The sequence below is a fragment of the Varroa destructor genome, unplaced genomic scaffold (genome assembly GCF_002443255.2).
Source record: "Varroa destructor unplaced genomic scaffold, Vdes_3.0 BEIS01000001.1, whole genome shotgun sequence".
NCBI classification, from domain to species: domain Eukaryota; kingdom Metazoa; phylum Arthropoda; class Arachnida; order Mesostigmata; family Varroidae; genus Varroa; species Varroa destructor.
This window is the reverse complement of record NW_019211454.1, coordinates 66,322,009-66,338,106: the sequence shown is the minus strand read 5'-3', so window position 1 is coordinate 66,338,106 and position 16,098 is coordinate 66,322,009. Positions and strand designations below refer to the sequence as shown.

At 40.7% G+C, this 16,098-nt stretch overlaps 1 protein-coding gene across 7 annotated transcripts; it reads left to right on the top strand.

Moving 5' to 3' along the window:
- Window positions 1–425: 425 nt before the first annotated feature.
- On the top strand, window positions 426–6,848 carry LOC111243467 (uncharacterized). Of its 7 annotated transcripts, none has more exons than XM_086976676.1 (5): window positions 426–706; window positions 1,188–2,694; window positions 4,753–5,224; window positions 5,623–5,672; window positions 5,842–6,839. In XM_086976676.1, the coding sequence occupies exons 3-5, from the start codon at window positions 5,103–5,105 to the stop codon at window positions 5,970–5,972; spliced, it is 303 nt and encodes a 100-aa protein (XP_086832802.1). In that variant the 5' UTR covers window positions 426–706; window positions 1,188–2,694; window positions 4,753–5,102; the 3' UTR covers window positions 5,973–6,839. The 7 variants fall into 7 exon arrangements, 6 of the variants coding, with proteins under 6 accessions (XP_086832802.1, XP_086832806.1, XP_086832804.1 ...); XM_086976680.1 differs by having other exon boundaries at window positions 427–706; window positions 1,188–1,296; window positions 6,028–6,848; XM_086976674.1 differs by having other exon boundaries at window positions 431–706; window positions 1,188–1,296.
- The last annotated feature ends 9,250 nt before the right edge of the window (window positions 6,849–16,098 follow it).

Sequence of the window (16,098 nt, the reverse complement as noted above, 5' to 3'; positions counted from 1 at the left end):
GCCGACGTTCCGCGAACAACATCAACATACTATAAACAACACAGTGACTTGAAGACATCAGTCCCATTAACAAAAAATTCCTAGTAAAATAATAATTAACAAGAGATTATACAAATAAATAAATGATGATGATGATGATGATGACGGCGTGGAAGAAGAGTGTAAGAAAGATATCACAGTTTCAGATGATACTGACGATATAATGATTATGAAAGAAGTGACGAAATGGCGATTGAATGGTGAAAATTGCTAGTGGAAAATGGGGGCGAAAATGAAATCAATAAGCGAGAGAGAGAGAGAGAGAGAGAGAGAGAACGCGACCGATTGAGATGAATGATATCGACGATAATGAAGGTGACAACAATAAAAATATATCCACTTCATTTTGTATTGTATTTGGTGTGTCCTAAATTGTACAAATGAAAAAATATTAATTTTTATCTGTACCAATACCGAGTGGTTATTGCCACTCGTCCTACTTGACGATGATAACGAAGTTCAGTAGCGTTAGAGTCAGCTTACTACAATGCCCATACAAATATAATCTCAGAGGCTTACAATTTGTCAGGTACAGAACTCAGCAGACATGAGCATTCTGAATAACGGCTGCTTAATTGCTTAAAGTGGCCCTACGGTAGAAGATTACAGTGGAAAGTTACGCCAGATATTTTCGGATTTTTAGACGGGAAAGCGAGTTCTTCCAAAGGTAAAGTTCTTCTATGAGAGTTTTCTTCACGGGCCGAATTAGACCATAAAAATTGATCAGATCATTAGGCAGATTCAAGAACTTCCCAATAGCAAGTTTTTATGTGCAAACTCTATCGTTTTCACATTATGAGATTCGTGTCATTGATATTTTACTAGTCGGGTTATACCTTGAAGGAAGATAAAAGAACAACAAAGGCAAGATGTTTGCTAACGTTATACATGTGTTGTATATATAGTAGTAAACATTGTTTCACTTGCTGTCGACGCTCCTCTCTGATCTAAAAGCACCCTATAATAAAACCCAGATGAAAAGACCATAATCGTTCATAATAATAAATCTCTGACTATTCTCGTCAACTTCTGATCATTTTCGATTTTGAATAAACGAAAATATACACGGCTCTCAAGTTCGATTTTAATTTCGTAGTGAAAAAAGTTACTTTTTTTTTTTTTTTTTTTTTTTTTTTTTTTTTTTTTAGGAACATCATAACGTCGACTGAAATAGGATTGACTGTTTCAACAAATTCACTATCAACGATGAGCCAAATACACTCTAGAAGCCGTTCTGCAGGTCTAAAAAAGTAATCGGTAAAATGAACGAAGCTTGTTGCGGCGTCTATCACGTTTCTATGCCTGATCATTCTTCTTTGTTTTGTAAACACTCTCATCAGATGCTACTACTAACAACAAAACAAAACATATAAACGTATGCTACAAGAGCAAAGCAATAACCATCGTCGATCAAACATCACATCGTGGGTGTTGGATTTTTTCGAAAGTACACTTTTTGTTGATGGGTGCGTAGAGAACACTTTTCGAAGGATTCTTGCGTTCCTTGTCTATCATACAAGTACAAATGTGGTATATTAGAAATATGATTTATGGACATACCCGCGACTGTCCTTAAGACATTTTCCGGCTACACGTAGGTTTAAACTCGATTTTCCGAAGGGACGAATGGTGGCATGTCGCCATTCGTGGGGATGAATTCTCAAAGGTCTGAAATATTTGTACTTCTCCTTCAAAATCATCAGTAGAAAGAGGTGACGTGAAAGAAGAATGGACGAATCGGTTTTTCCTATTTTTTTTATCGAGTTGCTTTCGACTCATCTGAAATCAGAAGTGGAGGATGAACACCGGCAACTTTGTTTTTTGTGCTTGCTCATCTCTGCATTGATAATGTTGTCGAAGCAGACGTCACCCGGCTGAAGGGCGATGGGTGTACGCCGAAGAGATACGTTTTGAACGGTTTACTTACTAAAAGTGCGCATACGGCAGAAGTTGAACTAACATAGCACAATAGCACAGGACAACCCGAACAGCATTTCACCGGTTGAAACATACGAAGAATGACAGGTTTGGTTTTTTCCTAGCTTTTATCGACAAATCCGTTATGGCGTTAATCTGGTTTTCAGCAAGATAAGTGTTGAGTGCCATTGCACAATTCAAATACTAGAAGAAGATTCACATCGTGCTACATAGAGGATGACGACGGACATGGTAGAACACTACTCTATACCATATTTAAGTATATAATAAATCAGACCTTAAAAACTATTAACTTTACTCATATATGTTCGAAAGCTCGGAAACAGAAAGCCCAAGCATGGTGTACAAAATTCATATCGGTACAATATTGACTGTTAGCACATTTTAGAGAATAGTAATAATAATCATGTTTTGTGTGTATGTGAAAAAGCCCAGTATTCTATTTCTGACCTGGATTTAAAAAAAAAACCCCGCATTGATTATACATTGCGCCTAAGTCTGCCTTGTACGTAACTTACCATTGCTAATCTTGCAATTGAAGAGCTGGATGATGATTCTCTCTTAATCAGCAAAAGGTTGATCAGCAGCAGCAGCAGCAGCAGCAGCGGCAATATAAAGCATCGCACTCATCAGACTGTCATAGAAAGCAAAAAATTGGAAATGTTGGTAGATTTTTATGCAGGCCTCGCTCCACAAGCAGCGTTCCAGGCGTTCCTAGTAAGTACTGAGTGTTGCGTCACGAATCAACAGCTTCAGAGCTCATAGATCCGAATCATTTTCTCATATTTAATGATAAGAACAGTCATAGTTCATATGAATTTGCTGTTAATGTTGTGCCAATTAACGCTATTTTTCTCTGCAAAGTCTCCTAAACGTTTGTGGTACATTTGCGGAACCTAGTACACACAGCTTCTTCTGAACGAGCGTAATCATTATGTATCAAGCCAATCTCTAGATGCGTTTTTGTCAGGAAATTCTCAAACTTTTATATTGTTTAATCGGATGTATAACACAATAATTCTTCTAGTTGAAGTACTTAGGAAGCATACAGTTGAGTAAATATAACATCTTTTAGGTTATCTCGTACGAACGCCCTTATTTGTTATTCTATTTTACTGGTTGAAATGAAAAAAAGGTGCAAAGCTTTAGGTTGCCCAAGTTTCTAAAGAAACACAATTTTCTTCATGGAAAATTCACGCAACATGAATTTAATATTAGTTGAAAATATACTGCTTTTTGTCATAGTGGTCAAAATCTTTTGTTTAATGGAATGGTTGTTCCAACGAAGTGTGTCTATACTTGGGTTCAAACCGATACCACAATGTGCCTCTAAAATTTGCACGCTAACACGTTACCCAGTAAGCTATCACAGGGACATGCAGTACACAGACGTCGAAAACGGGGAATAAAAACATCTAAATACAACACTGTCTATCTAATGTCTGTCTCTTAGAGAGTCGCGCAACCATCCATTTGTAAAAGCTCCCCTTTTGCTCACTAAATAGCCGACCCACAATCCTTGCCTAGACCCCATTACCCTAAAATGCGAGTAAAACTGCCCACCCGCCAATACATACTCGTTGTTCTCCGTCAGAAAGCACGAGCTCGGTTCTTTTTTTCCGTTGCTTGAAAAAAACACCTCTCTTTATCATCTTGGTTGCCCCCTTCTCGATCCTTTTCTATATCCTCCACGTGCACGGTCTGCCAATCATATCACTTGGCCACTCCACTCCATCTTTTAAATGGGGGCAATCCAGCTGCGGGAGGTAGCAACTTCCTCTCTTACTTCTTCGCTTCTCGTAGCTATATGTCAATGTTTAGGCGGTAGCGGCCGCGAGCGTGTCTTCATCTTTTCCTTGTGAACAACAAAGATACATCTCCCGAAAGGACTGTCGACCTAGACTGCCTGTACAGCACTCTTTGCTCTGTCGGCCTTACACTCTTACGGCAACCTCGTGGTTCGCTGACCGACTGCTTTTCCACACACACTGTCAGCACATCTCAAATTGCTCACTAAAGGCCCAGCAGGGAACCATTATCCTCAAGCTTTGTCCATCTTGGCTTAAATTCACATGCTTACGCGGGACGATTGAGCGGGAGCGAAACAGCCATTATACTCACGACCTATTTTGAGCTAGGAGGATTGTCTTTTTTAGTTTGCCAAGTTGGCAGTAGAGCCACCACTCAGTCTGAACTCGTTTTCTCTCAAGCGGGTCAGTTCTGTCATACGCGGATGGCTGTATTGACCTGAATGGAAAATATGAGCGCATAACTCGGATAACTGCGGAACCACGATGCGTCAGCATGAGACACTAGACGCAGGTTTGTAAGGTATCAGCGAGTATCTATATGTGCCTAGTGCCGTCTATTCTTGGAGAAAAACGGCGCCAAATTAAATATAAATTCGTTTGGCGTTTGTTGAATTTTTCATTTTTTCGAACTATTTAAAATGCCAAGTGCTTGTTCCTCTGTGCGGGACGTTATGTATTGATTGACGCCACGACTAACCCACGTCACAAGATATATTTTGATCTGCTATGGCTACTCTCTTATTAGCAGGATCGTCTCCATTCAATGTTTACGCTATCTTCCTTTTTGCGAGTTTCTTCAATTCATTCCCCTGCAAGTCGAAGTGCTACCGCTCTCGCGACTACGCGTACGCTTACGTTTCTCTCATCAAAGGTACATTTCATTGAAACTGTCTCATAATTTCTACAGCACAACGAATTAATAAATGTAGTAATATCGGGTTATACCCCTTTTCAAATTGTTAAGAATTGCAGTAGTTCTGAGTGGATGGGATGATGGTTCTTCAACGTGAGCTGTTATACGACTTTGAAGGGAAGAAAGACATCGCTGCAGCTTATCGATTACTCTTGAAAAAGTCTCGTTAACTATGCGATCGTGCTGATTACCGTTCCAAAACCATGTTACCGATCGGATATTTTATTAGATGGTGTATAGTCATTCTACATGGGCAGCCGTCGACAAATTTAGAAAGTCTACAAAATGACTAATAATTACATCGATAACGGTAGAACATGACTTTCGGTCAGCATGGGCATTTCTTGTATAATCCGTACTGGCTACTGAAAGGGCTGCACTAGGAACCGTTGTCGTCACAGATGAACCAGCCGAATCCGGCTTTCATTTCTAAAATGTGGGCCGCTCAACAAACGGTGACGTCTCGTTCTTTCATCGAAGACAAAGCAGGGAAGAAAACGCACGATAGCTTCTGTGGAGAAAGGTAGTATCACAAATAATGCATCCAATCTTTATATCAATATTTTGATCTAAAGCTGAACGACTGAAATAGATAACAAAAATAAGAAAATGCAACCATGTAATATATAGACTTTTCGAAAGTTGCAAAAGCATTCGGCACATTTCCCGATTACCGTGGGCCCGCGATTTTCAGCCGCTAAAACGAAGTTTCGAACAGTATGATTATTTGATCATCTCGAAAATGCCCCGTAGACAGAACGAAGCTAATGAATAATACATTCGTTATGTAACGTAGTATAAAATGCTTTCTGCCGTAGGCCTATATATATAAGCGAGTAGAGTTCGCTTCAAATGCAATATCTTATAGGGCGCCTATAGGTTGCATAAATAACAAAAAGTTTGCCATTTACTGTCTTACAGGTTCGTCCATTTTCTCCGGATAGGAACATCTTCACTGATGTCTTGGCATGGTTAGTACATACGTTTGTGCCAAGTCGACGTATCACTTACGTTTATTCTTCTAGGAAACATTTACCGTTTTTCTTATCTTTTTTAAAAGAACTATAAAACGATGTTTGCCGCACGAGGCCGGCAAGTAACTGTCTTGTCCTTTTTCGTAAAATTACGTTACCCTGCTAGGTTTCCCATCGCATGGAGGTTCTCTAGTGCCTGCGTATATTACAGCGGGAGCCGCTTACTTTACAGCGGGGGTTCCGACCCGAGCTGGCAAACCATGCGTCCGGAGCTGGTTGTTCGGCCCCATACTCTGAAATATTACAAAGAATATTCTAAATTGAGCGACCGTTCTTCCCCACCTCACTATAGCGCTGCGAATGGGGGAACAGAGATTTGAACACGGCCAAAACAGGGTTCTGGACAAGATCTTCTAAAGTGAGCCCGAATGAACAACGCGCTAAATTAAATTGACCTTTTCAAGCATTTAGGAGCTAGAATGATCTGTACAGAAGTACGTGACATTGCCTGCAATATGTTCAGTAGCGACTGTCTAATAACCGCACAAATATTAGTTGGTGATCGCCTATAAAGCCAGCAAGGGTTCGGTAGCTAGCTCCGTCAAGGATGTATGATAGAAAGAACAATATAACTAAACGTACGCTTAGTAATCTGGACCGACAAGACTGACTAAGGAAGCTGTTGCCTCTTCAAATAGACTTCGAACCGGGAAAACAAACTTCGTATTGGAACTAAGTAAACTAGCAAATAATCAGGATACGTATTAGCTGCGATAACTATCACTGAACTAGAAGAATATAAACACAATACACTCCTTTTTTTTTGTTTTTGGGTATAGGATCTTTACTGTATTCTAACGCGTGATATGTTATCCGAGGCAATATACTATGCGAGTAGTTTGTATAGTTGTAACATTACAGTTAGATAATCAGCGGTTGGTTCTGTGTGCGTGTTTTGTTAACGCCCTCGGTTTGGAGCCATTTGGCTCAATTTGGACTCTTTCATGATCATTTTAGTAAGGCAGCTGTTAGACAGGGATGAATCTCCATCATGAACTAAATAGCATATGTGGAAATCATTTGACTGGGTTATGAAGTTACGTTCGTATATCCTATCTCGGCCACTTCCCACACCCCAGAGCTCCATTTCATGACCGTTTATCGCTGCTTCGCTAAATGTACCTACGTTAAGATAACGCAAATTGTCAGCCGCGAGCCGATTCGGATGCATGGTGGCACCGAACGGCGTAGCAGCGGGCGAGCAGTGCTATCAGAACCAACAAGAAGCTCTGGAAGTCATGCCCACGCTGGCTTTCCCAAATGTATTCTACCTTTCTATTTCGTGCGCGCTAGAAAAGGTTAGTTACTTTCGAGACAATTCAGTTGATTGCAGTCGTAAATGAGGGTACCATTCGAGATGCAGTTCAGAAAGAATACCGAATATGCACCACTCAATCATTTATGGGTGCCATCAATTGGGTTAGGCCCATGTTTTTTCACTTTCACTCCTTTGTTTAGGTCGAGAACGTGTGGCTCGAAACCCTTTCACTAGTTAAAAGTGACCAGCGGACCATAGGACTACCTTTTCTGCCACCCACCGTTCGCGCAGCAGCTTCCTCTCAGCTTTACGCTGGCCTTTGTGTAGCGGTTGGAGGGCCATGAATACGTTGCACGCCAATCACACGGGTCTTAAGATGGAAGAAGGTACGCTTTGCGAAGGTCTGCTCTGTAGGTGTATTAAACGTGCCGCGTACGGTCATAACCGAGGTTAGGGGCTATCAGCTTTTTTCAAGACGTAAGAACTGGCAGGCCGTGTCCTGTAAAGATCATAAGATTCTCCTATTTATTTTGTTTGAGGGATAGACACTTATATACGCCAGCCTATGTTAAAGGGACGTTACCACTGATATCATATGGGCAAAAAATATATAGCAATAAAAAGTAACTTAGTGACCCTTAGCTTACTCTCTAGGAGACAGTGAGGTCGAATACATGTTGGAATATAATATTTTAAGATAACTTTTTTTTAGTTAAGTTTAAGGGAAATTGCCAATTTGATAGAGATCAAGGCAACGTTGTCCGCACGCGTAGACTCAGTTAAACTTGTATGGCCTAGGTTGGTCAATATCCTACGTTTAATATTAACCGGGGAACGGATATGTCAGAACCTATACCCATCCAACAGTAATCGAGTATCAACAAACGGTAAATAACCGAAAAAACATAGGTAGCTTTTCCTACTATATGTATATAGAAGCGTCGTCAATTTCTTCTACATTATGTGAAATATACGCGCCGGAAAACAATACTGTGAATAGCAGCCGGCAATAACGATACGACAGACAAATCCAAAGCGAAGTACTGATGTTATGTTTCGTATTGATCAAATTAGAGGCCTATAGTTATATAGAGGAAATAAGTTGAGACGATGACTGCCACCTGCTCTGGACGCTAATACTCTTCGACATTCAAATGTCTCATTTTGGCAAGTATCCACGCAGCATTTCAGGGGGTATTTTCCAGCGGTTAGGGTAAAACTCTGCCATACGTTTGACATGTGCACAGTTTTTCAACACGATGTACCTTACCGATTTATGGCGATAGTTGCAAGCAAATTTTTTCTCACAGCGATGTACCTGTGACCATCATGTAATCAAAACTACAACAGGTGGGCCTTCTATTTTGTAACCTCGCTGTCCGTGTCCGCTTCTAATGAGTTTCGAAGCCCTGATGATATTGGATTGTAACCTAAAGGGTCCCTAAAGTCTCGTTTTGACATGCACGTGAAAACTGCTATGTAACAGATACGAGGTGGGGCGGGATACGATGATAACCTAATGATGTTGCAATCTCATTTCCAGCAAATAGCTACTCAGCTTAAAGGATGGTTGAGACGATTATTTCTTAGGTTAGGTCGAGAGCACTGGCTCCGTACACGAAGTACTCGAGGGTACCCTGTTACGTGTTATCTAATACGTCGGTTATCAGAAAGACCAGCTTTTTTTATGAAGTATCTGAAAGGTAATTATCTTTACCTTTGGAATAATAAAATGGAATAGATTTTATTATTCCAAAATATATATATATATATATATATATATATATATATATATATATATATATATATAAAATATTTATACGGAAGATAGGCGTATTATATATATATATATATATCTTCTATATAAACGCGAGAAGCTGGATAAATTTCTAAATCAACGTAGGTAATCATAAGTGACATTGTGCACTTTTTTAATTCTGCGTTTCAAACGGGCCTCAGTAAAAATCAACTAAAAGATTCGTGATTTACATTACCAAACTTTATCTAGAACACAATGACGACCCCCGGAAATGAATGAGGTAACAAAAAGTTTAAAATGTTATTCTATCAATATGCTCCACGAATCTCGTTGGTCATTTCAACTTTTGTCGTTAAAAAATTTTACACCGCTAACTTACGATATTTGACAGGTATAAATATAAACATAAATAAATTGGATCGGTGAAATTGATTTTATATCAAGTTTATAAATTATTAGCTCAGTTGGTTATTAGGTCAAGAGGATCATGGCTGAAGGCGTTACATACTGGATTAAGGGCTATACTACTATATTCGCGCGGGAAAATTCAACAAAAGTTGCATCGTTTTGTTCCGAGCTTCATAGAAGAATACGTGGTAAAATTTAGAAAATGTTGCTCAAGAAAGACAAACGTTATCTCCCTGTAGACGAGATATTGCTCTATTTGCTAACGTCGGTCCCATGAGAAAAATCATATAAAATTCAAGAGGTAGATATTGGTAAAGTAACACTTTTTTCTGATATTTTTGCAAAAATACTGCTTTATTGGTATAACTATTGAAGATAACAGTGCAAAACCATAGACAGTGACATATCAGACGAAGAAAAGACCGGGATTCAAAACAGATAACGTTTCATTATCGTATTATTTCGAGACAAATACACCTAATCCAGGCTACAGCCTTACCTTAAAGAGGGCAATTGGTGGCATAGCTTGACAGTTAGTAAAGAAGTTAAGTGAAAGGTTTAGCCCCCCTAATCGTTTATGAAATACGTTTAAAAATTGCTGGCTATAGAGCAGCTTTTCAAATACCCACCAGCTATACATACAATTAATTTATCGTCGACAAAGTGATTGATGAATTGTATTATTCCTGCCTTTTTTGTTTGATCGCTGCGTACAGCTTTATGTACAAACAGAGATATTTCTATAATTTTTGCCAGTTGGGGGCATTTTAAACGTCATTATGTATTCTAGTGTATTGCATAAGTATTTGAACAGGGATAGGTTCCCGCTTTTAATTCCATTAGAGAAACAGTATTGTTGCCGCCGCGGCCGCTGATGTTCTTGCTGATGCGATAATGCTCACGGTAATATCTATCCACGCACCCCTGAATGGTCTTGGTAGAATAATCTGAATGGCTATCGTGTTTGATAATGATACGTTGTTCGGCAAGTATCACAAACCGGTATCGTGAGGTGGGTTTCTAATCATACGTGGTTCAAAATACCCTCGATTACTAACGCGCCGCCTGAGTTCTGGCGATTGCTTATTCCGTCATTTTCATAGCTCTCTCTCTCCCTCTCTGTATCTCTCACTTTCTATGTCGTAGAAGAGCAACCCCCGAGGGGACACTGACGTACGATGGATGAATGCGGTATGTCCACGCGGATTGAAAGCCGAATGTAGAGGGGTACTGTTGAAGAGCCGGGAGTGAGGTAGGGGAGATGTGACGGCAGAAATGAGCAGTCATTTGCATGAAATGTATGTTAAACAGCACTCTAGAGCAGCGCCAACGAACTGCTGGAGCTCCATACGGCATCACACTAACCTCGCTGTGGAATCGAGTTAGGGCTGGATTTGTGGATGGTGAAAGCGTGTCAGCCCCCAAAACTTGACTCATCTTGAATCTTTACTACAGCAACGCTATCTTCCAACAGATAGAACAGTATTTTTTTATCCGCAAAACAGCACCGCCTCTACTCGTCAGAGTGTTCTGAGATAAAAACGCCAAGATAGATTGACTGACCGACCGCCCGCCCGCCCGATATGTACATAAGTTTATGTATATATATACGATGTGTACATTGTGGGGATATAGCTAGCTCGGTTCTATATCTGTTGAAATTCCCTTTATCGGTGACATTCTGATGCGGGGCTCGCGCGTTGTTTGTTCGTGAAATTGTTTTAGTAACTTCACTACAATACATTGTAACGATGCGATGCGAATTATCAATGTAGAAGTTATATGAAACAAAATGTTGGTGTTAAAATATGTATGTGCGAGTCGCCTATATAACGACTAGTAATAATAGTCCCCGTTTAATGTGCTCCGTATTAATTGCAGGCATCAGTTTGTTTACTTACGCAGTGCACCATACCCGTATTAGTAACACACGTGATTAACACGGGCATCTTCCTATAAGATAAAATATTGATAAAGCGTTTGCTTTGGCCTGCTATGTGCATCTGTGCTCTTTTCACATGAGCACCTCCAAAGCCTGCAATGTTTTGTCGGCTCGTTCTACTGATCTTGTATTTTACGTATGGGCAGGCCTGTTTGTGAGTTAAACATAACCTTCTTATCTTACTGCTTGGTCTAAAGCTACTTAAAAACTCTGCTTGTGCCGCTTAGGGTATAATACCGTCGTATTTGTTAATGGACAATCGCGATGGGCTTCTCCCGCAGACAAAACGGCCTAGTAAAATGTAAACAGTCGGGTTAAAAAATTCTCCATCATCTGCTGGTATGGGGCGTTGATAGAGAATACATAGACAAAGCAAGATTAACACGACACCAGGACATGATTTGTCCGCAAACATTCAATATCCTTTTTCTGGCAAGTTGAAGAACTGTAGGCTAGCCCATGCTTCTCGAAACCACTTACGGCAAATCTAAAAAAGTGTTACAGATAAGCCGTAGAACCATTGATTCACGCTCTCAGGTGTCCAGTGTAGAAGCGTTATTGAAACGCAAACAGACGATGAAGGCACGATGCCGATTTGGGGAGTAAATAAATTTCGGCAAATTTTTTCGTAGTTATTAAAAGCAACATCCACAATAGATCCTATACGATTCATGGAACCGAGGTGCTGAAACTACTGATACACTATCCGGCCATGTCGAGTACGTTGCTAATTTCAAAGTTCTCGTAGTTAACATTTAGTCGATCACTGAACCTAATTTATATCTCTGTCTCACACGAACCCACAGCCTGTAACTTACACTAGAAAAAAGGACTTTCAGCTATGCACCTTTACGTGCGTACGCATAGTGTGTCCCAGAACATAATTACCTACCTCTACCGACGCTCAGTGGACCCAACTAGAGGATTCTTATCCCAACAATTTTGATATTTACCATTTTTAGGATTTGCTATTCTGGAGTAGCATACAAGTGTTCACATATCTTCGATTTTTAAGAGCACGTTACAATTTACCAATGATAGTATTATAATCACATCCAGTTTTAGTAAAACTAGCATAATACAATAGGCGGCCATAAATCCGCTAGACGAACTTCGAGTTAGATCGCTGACAGTTTTCCTCTTTTACGTCTACTCAGCACTTTGCCACAGTTTAAAACGGCCTCTGTTTGGTAACAAATAGAACTCTGTGTTTTCGTGTTGTTGTGTCTGACAAGTGACGAGATAGCAAGATAGAGAAATAGAATCAGAACTGCGATGCGTGTTTGCTAGTATATTGGCATTGGATATATTGTCATGGGTTTTCCTGAGAACAGAAGAATCCAGGGCAAAGTGACCTATAACTATACTGCTTACAATTAATCTTCTTGCAAATGTGCATCGCAGCGTATAACGTATTGTGTAAGACGTATTGTTCTTCCGAGCTGTATTGCACGGCGCATTTCTCATTTCAGTTTTGAACAACGCGTCCTCTACTATCGCGTTCCACGAAGACCGTCGTAGTTCTAACCAAACATAGGCCTCACTCACACACGACAGCCTATCTGCAGTCAGCGCTCGTTTTGAGAGCTATTGAAACATCTGCAACGCAACCTGTTACTGCCTGACTGTATTGGCTCGACCAACGTGCCCTTGACTCTCTATTTCTGTAGCTCCTGCAGAACTGGCCGAGATTTTGGGGGCCGGAAAGACAGAAGGAGGCGATAGAGAAAGCCAGAGTTAGCAGTGAGTTGTGTGGCATTCCTTCGCATAGTGACGTGGGGTGCATGCCGTCGCAGTAAGCATTATCTTGGCTACGAAAATCGCCAGCTCAAACACATGTGAAATGCTTGGATCTACTAGAAACCTCTATGGCAAGCCATTAGCCACAAGTTTCCGATTAGGAACCAAGCACTTGGTCTCTCGTGTATGGGTAAAGACCTTCTTTCGGCTCCTCTTTGGTTGCGCACCATGGCTTGCCTCTTCGTTGATAGGACACCCGGGTTGCTGGCGCTTTCGTGTGGCTGAGCAAGAGTGTGTCTCGCAGCCGAGCGTGACAGAACAATCTGTCGCAAGATTTACGGAAGGCGTCGTAGAAGCGCGCGTTACGCGAGACGGCGGTTGGCAGGACCAGCCAGTCGGACAGCTCTAGGGCCACGGGTACGCGGCATGTGTTTGCAAGCAGGGTTCACACTTTTCACTCACCGGCATGTTGACTCGTTCAATCAAGATTGCGAGGAACGACACTAGTAGTAACAACGTACGGCGCGCCTAGAAACCGAGGACACAAAAGAGAAGGAATTGAGGCAAAGAACTATGCATTGCTAAAGGACAGGGTCTGAAAAGGAGCAGAATTGATACATTGTGTCTGACATTTCTGAAGGAGCTGGTCTACAGTGGATAGGATTGTATTCTCAATGGATTCAGAAAAGGCATCTGGTTTGTTGAAGTCCGTATGGGTATTTGCATCTTTGAGTCACAGAGTACTAGATTCAGAAGTGAAGCACATATATATTCTAGCATACCCAGACTATACTGTCCGACACATACACGCACATGTCAAATGGCTGTTCATGTTCCGATGGTATATTTGTGTATGGGAAATTGAATAATTTGCTTCATCAAATCTGTATCGTATCAATAAGGATCCACAATCGCATATTGCACAAGGGTACCGTCTTTTTCGAGTTCAGAAAGATCGCCTTAAATGGTGCAGAAATAGTGACGTTGCTGTCATAAAATGTTGAGCAGATGGTAGCGCTCTCTTTCAAAGAGTTTCACCAAAATATACCTTAGAAACAGAAGACCTTACGTTTCTGTTTTTGTTATACGCACTTGTAATGGCCTAGTTAAAGTTATAATGTAATGTGTTGACTTATACATTGTTTCTATGAGTTTAATACCGCGGATTGACATTTTCGTGATCAACATGGATATGTCATACAGTTCGTTTGCTTGTTTAAGCCTAATTTTTTAGAAGGGGCGTGACCATTTGTTCAACATTTACAACAATAACGCCATTAAATATATAAATATAGGTCTGTTTTCGTAACTTAGAGGACAAACTTCAGAGTATGTAGGTTCCACAGGGTTTGCTTTCCAATGTATAATTCTCTCTGTATAACTAAGCTATATGGGAAGGGCATTTTGGTAGGAAAATGAATACTGCTTCCGCTAGTACTGGTGCAAGTAGGATGAAAGACACCACTTCAACCACACTTTTGATGGTACGATGCAATTAAAGGCCCATTAGATCATAGGACAATTACAAAGAAGCAGCATCGAGACTAGCAGATGTTGATCCGTCGGTGCCTATCTGCCCCATTGCTCCTGCCTAAGTACAGCCCTGTATTTAACAGGCCATAACGTATTGGGTGGATCTATCTGGACCACCTACCTGACCGCTACTTTCGCAAAACTCATATATCAGTGCGTTTCCCAGAGAGGCAAAGGGTGAGAAAGCAGCGAATCAGGCAAAAAGACAGGAACAGCCTGCGTTCACGGCTGTATAGTGACCTGAGCTAGCGATATTATACTGTCCTTCTCTTGGCATCTGAGCAGGATGACAGGGGTTAGGGGGAACCCATTAGCCTGAGAGCCGCGTCGCGTTAAATAGCATAATGTTTGAACCGTTTCCGTGGACATAACAACAGCAGATTGCTATAGAGGTTGATTAATTGCTGTGGATGCACTGAGAACACTGCATATGGTCAAATTTGAGGTCCAGAAAAATGTACTGTTTCGTATCGCGTCTGGTCTCTTTGCTTCCGTTATGTCATTAAAGGGATAGAAATATGCTTTCGATCATGTTAGTCATAAACCTAGATTTAAGGCAAATAGCTATCGCATTGCCGGATAACTTGAGAAGGTCGTTATGCCATCGGGAAGAACTGGCGTTGTATGTTTTTAGTATTCCTAATGGTTGCGTGTGCCGTCGAGCTACTGTGTGATGACGACCATGTAACTCTAAAAATGTATTTCAGCGAACCGCAATTTAATGTTATGCACGTAATCATAGCTGGGCCGACAAACAAAATTGTTGTGGTAACTAGAAAAAAACAAATCGATTAGAACCCAAAATAAGAATCTGAATATCTGCCTTTATACTTCTTGGAACATTACTGACCAGTATAAGACTAATTTAGGCCTATACGGCAGATGCTGTGTGGAGAAAATTGGGCCAGGAACGTAAAATGGTTACTAGCAGATTTTTTCAGGTCAACGTTAGGTGACACTCTCATGGCCTCGTAGGCCAATGTAAGTTTATACACAGAATACAAATATATAATACACCGAACCAAAGTTAATCTTGATTCATTTCTGATTGTGACGAGTAAAGAGCAGTTTTTTCTTGATGTCTTTGAGTACCAATTATAGCCAAGTTTGTAGCCACGTTTTATTTTATGATTTATCTGACAGCGCAAGCGTGTCCCTTTTGTTTAGGGTCTCGACCAAAGTACAGTGGATATTCCAGTAATGGCTGATTATTTTGTGTGGGCAATAAATAATCCTAAACAAGGTCGATAACACATGCCAACGTAGCTTTGCGCCTAACGTACCAAAAGCCACTAGAAGATCGATGTATGTCTCTGATAGGCAATCGAATGCATTTGTTCGTTACGCGTGAATAATATCGTCTTCTTATTTTTCAATCTATACTAGATTAGATGAATAGTAACGTTTCATACTAGCTTCTTATCAGTATATTCCTTTAGAGAATCAATTAGGGTAACTTGGGGGATATTCTCCCAAAGTTCGGTGTACTGATCTTGAATTGGATTTGGTCTACAAATATTCGTCCATGTTATCATTCAAAGTGGACGCACCAAGAAGCATGACCGTTGAACTGCAAAATCGCCTAGAATTTTGTTCGTGCTATAGGTTCAACCCGGGAAGTGAAGCGGCATGTCGTCGGGTAATGCTAAACGGCCGAAATAATGTTGACGTCTTGATGGGCTCGTCGATACACGTCTTACGATACGATCGAATGCGCTCGGCA

Excerpts from the sequence above, each read along its gene's own strand:
- LOC111243467 (XM_086976676.1), top strand. The coding sequence starts at position 5,103 with ATGAACCAGCCGAATCCGGCTTTCATTTCTAAAATGTGGGCCGCTCAA. Across the intron at positions 5,225-5,622 it reads GATAGCTTCTGTGGAGAAAG|GTTCGTCCATTTTCTCCGGA; the intron begins GTAGTATCACAA and ends ACTGTCTTACAG. Across the intron at positions 5,673-5,841 it reads TTCACTGATGTCTTGGCATG|GTTTCCCATCGCATGGAGGT; the intron begins GTTAGTACATAC and ends TTACCCTGCTAG.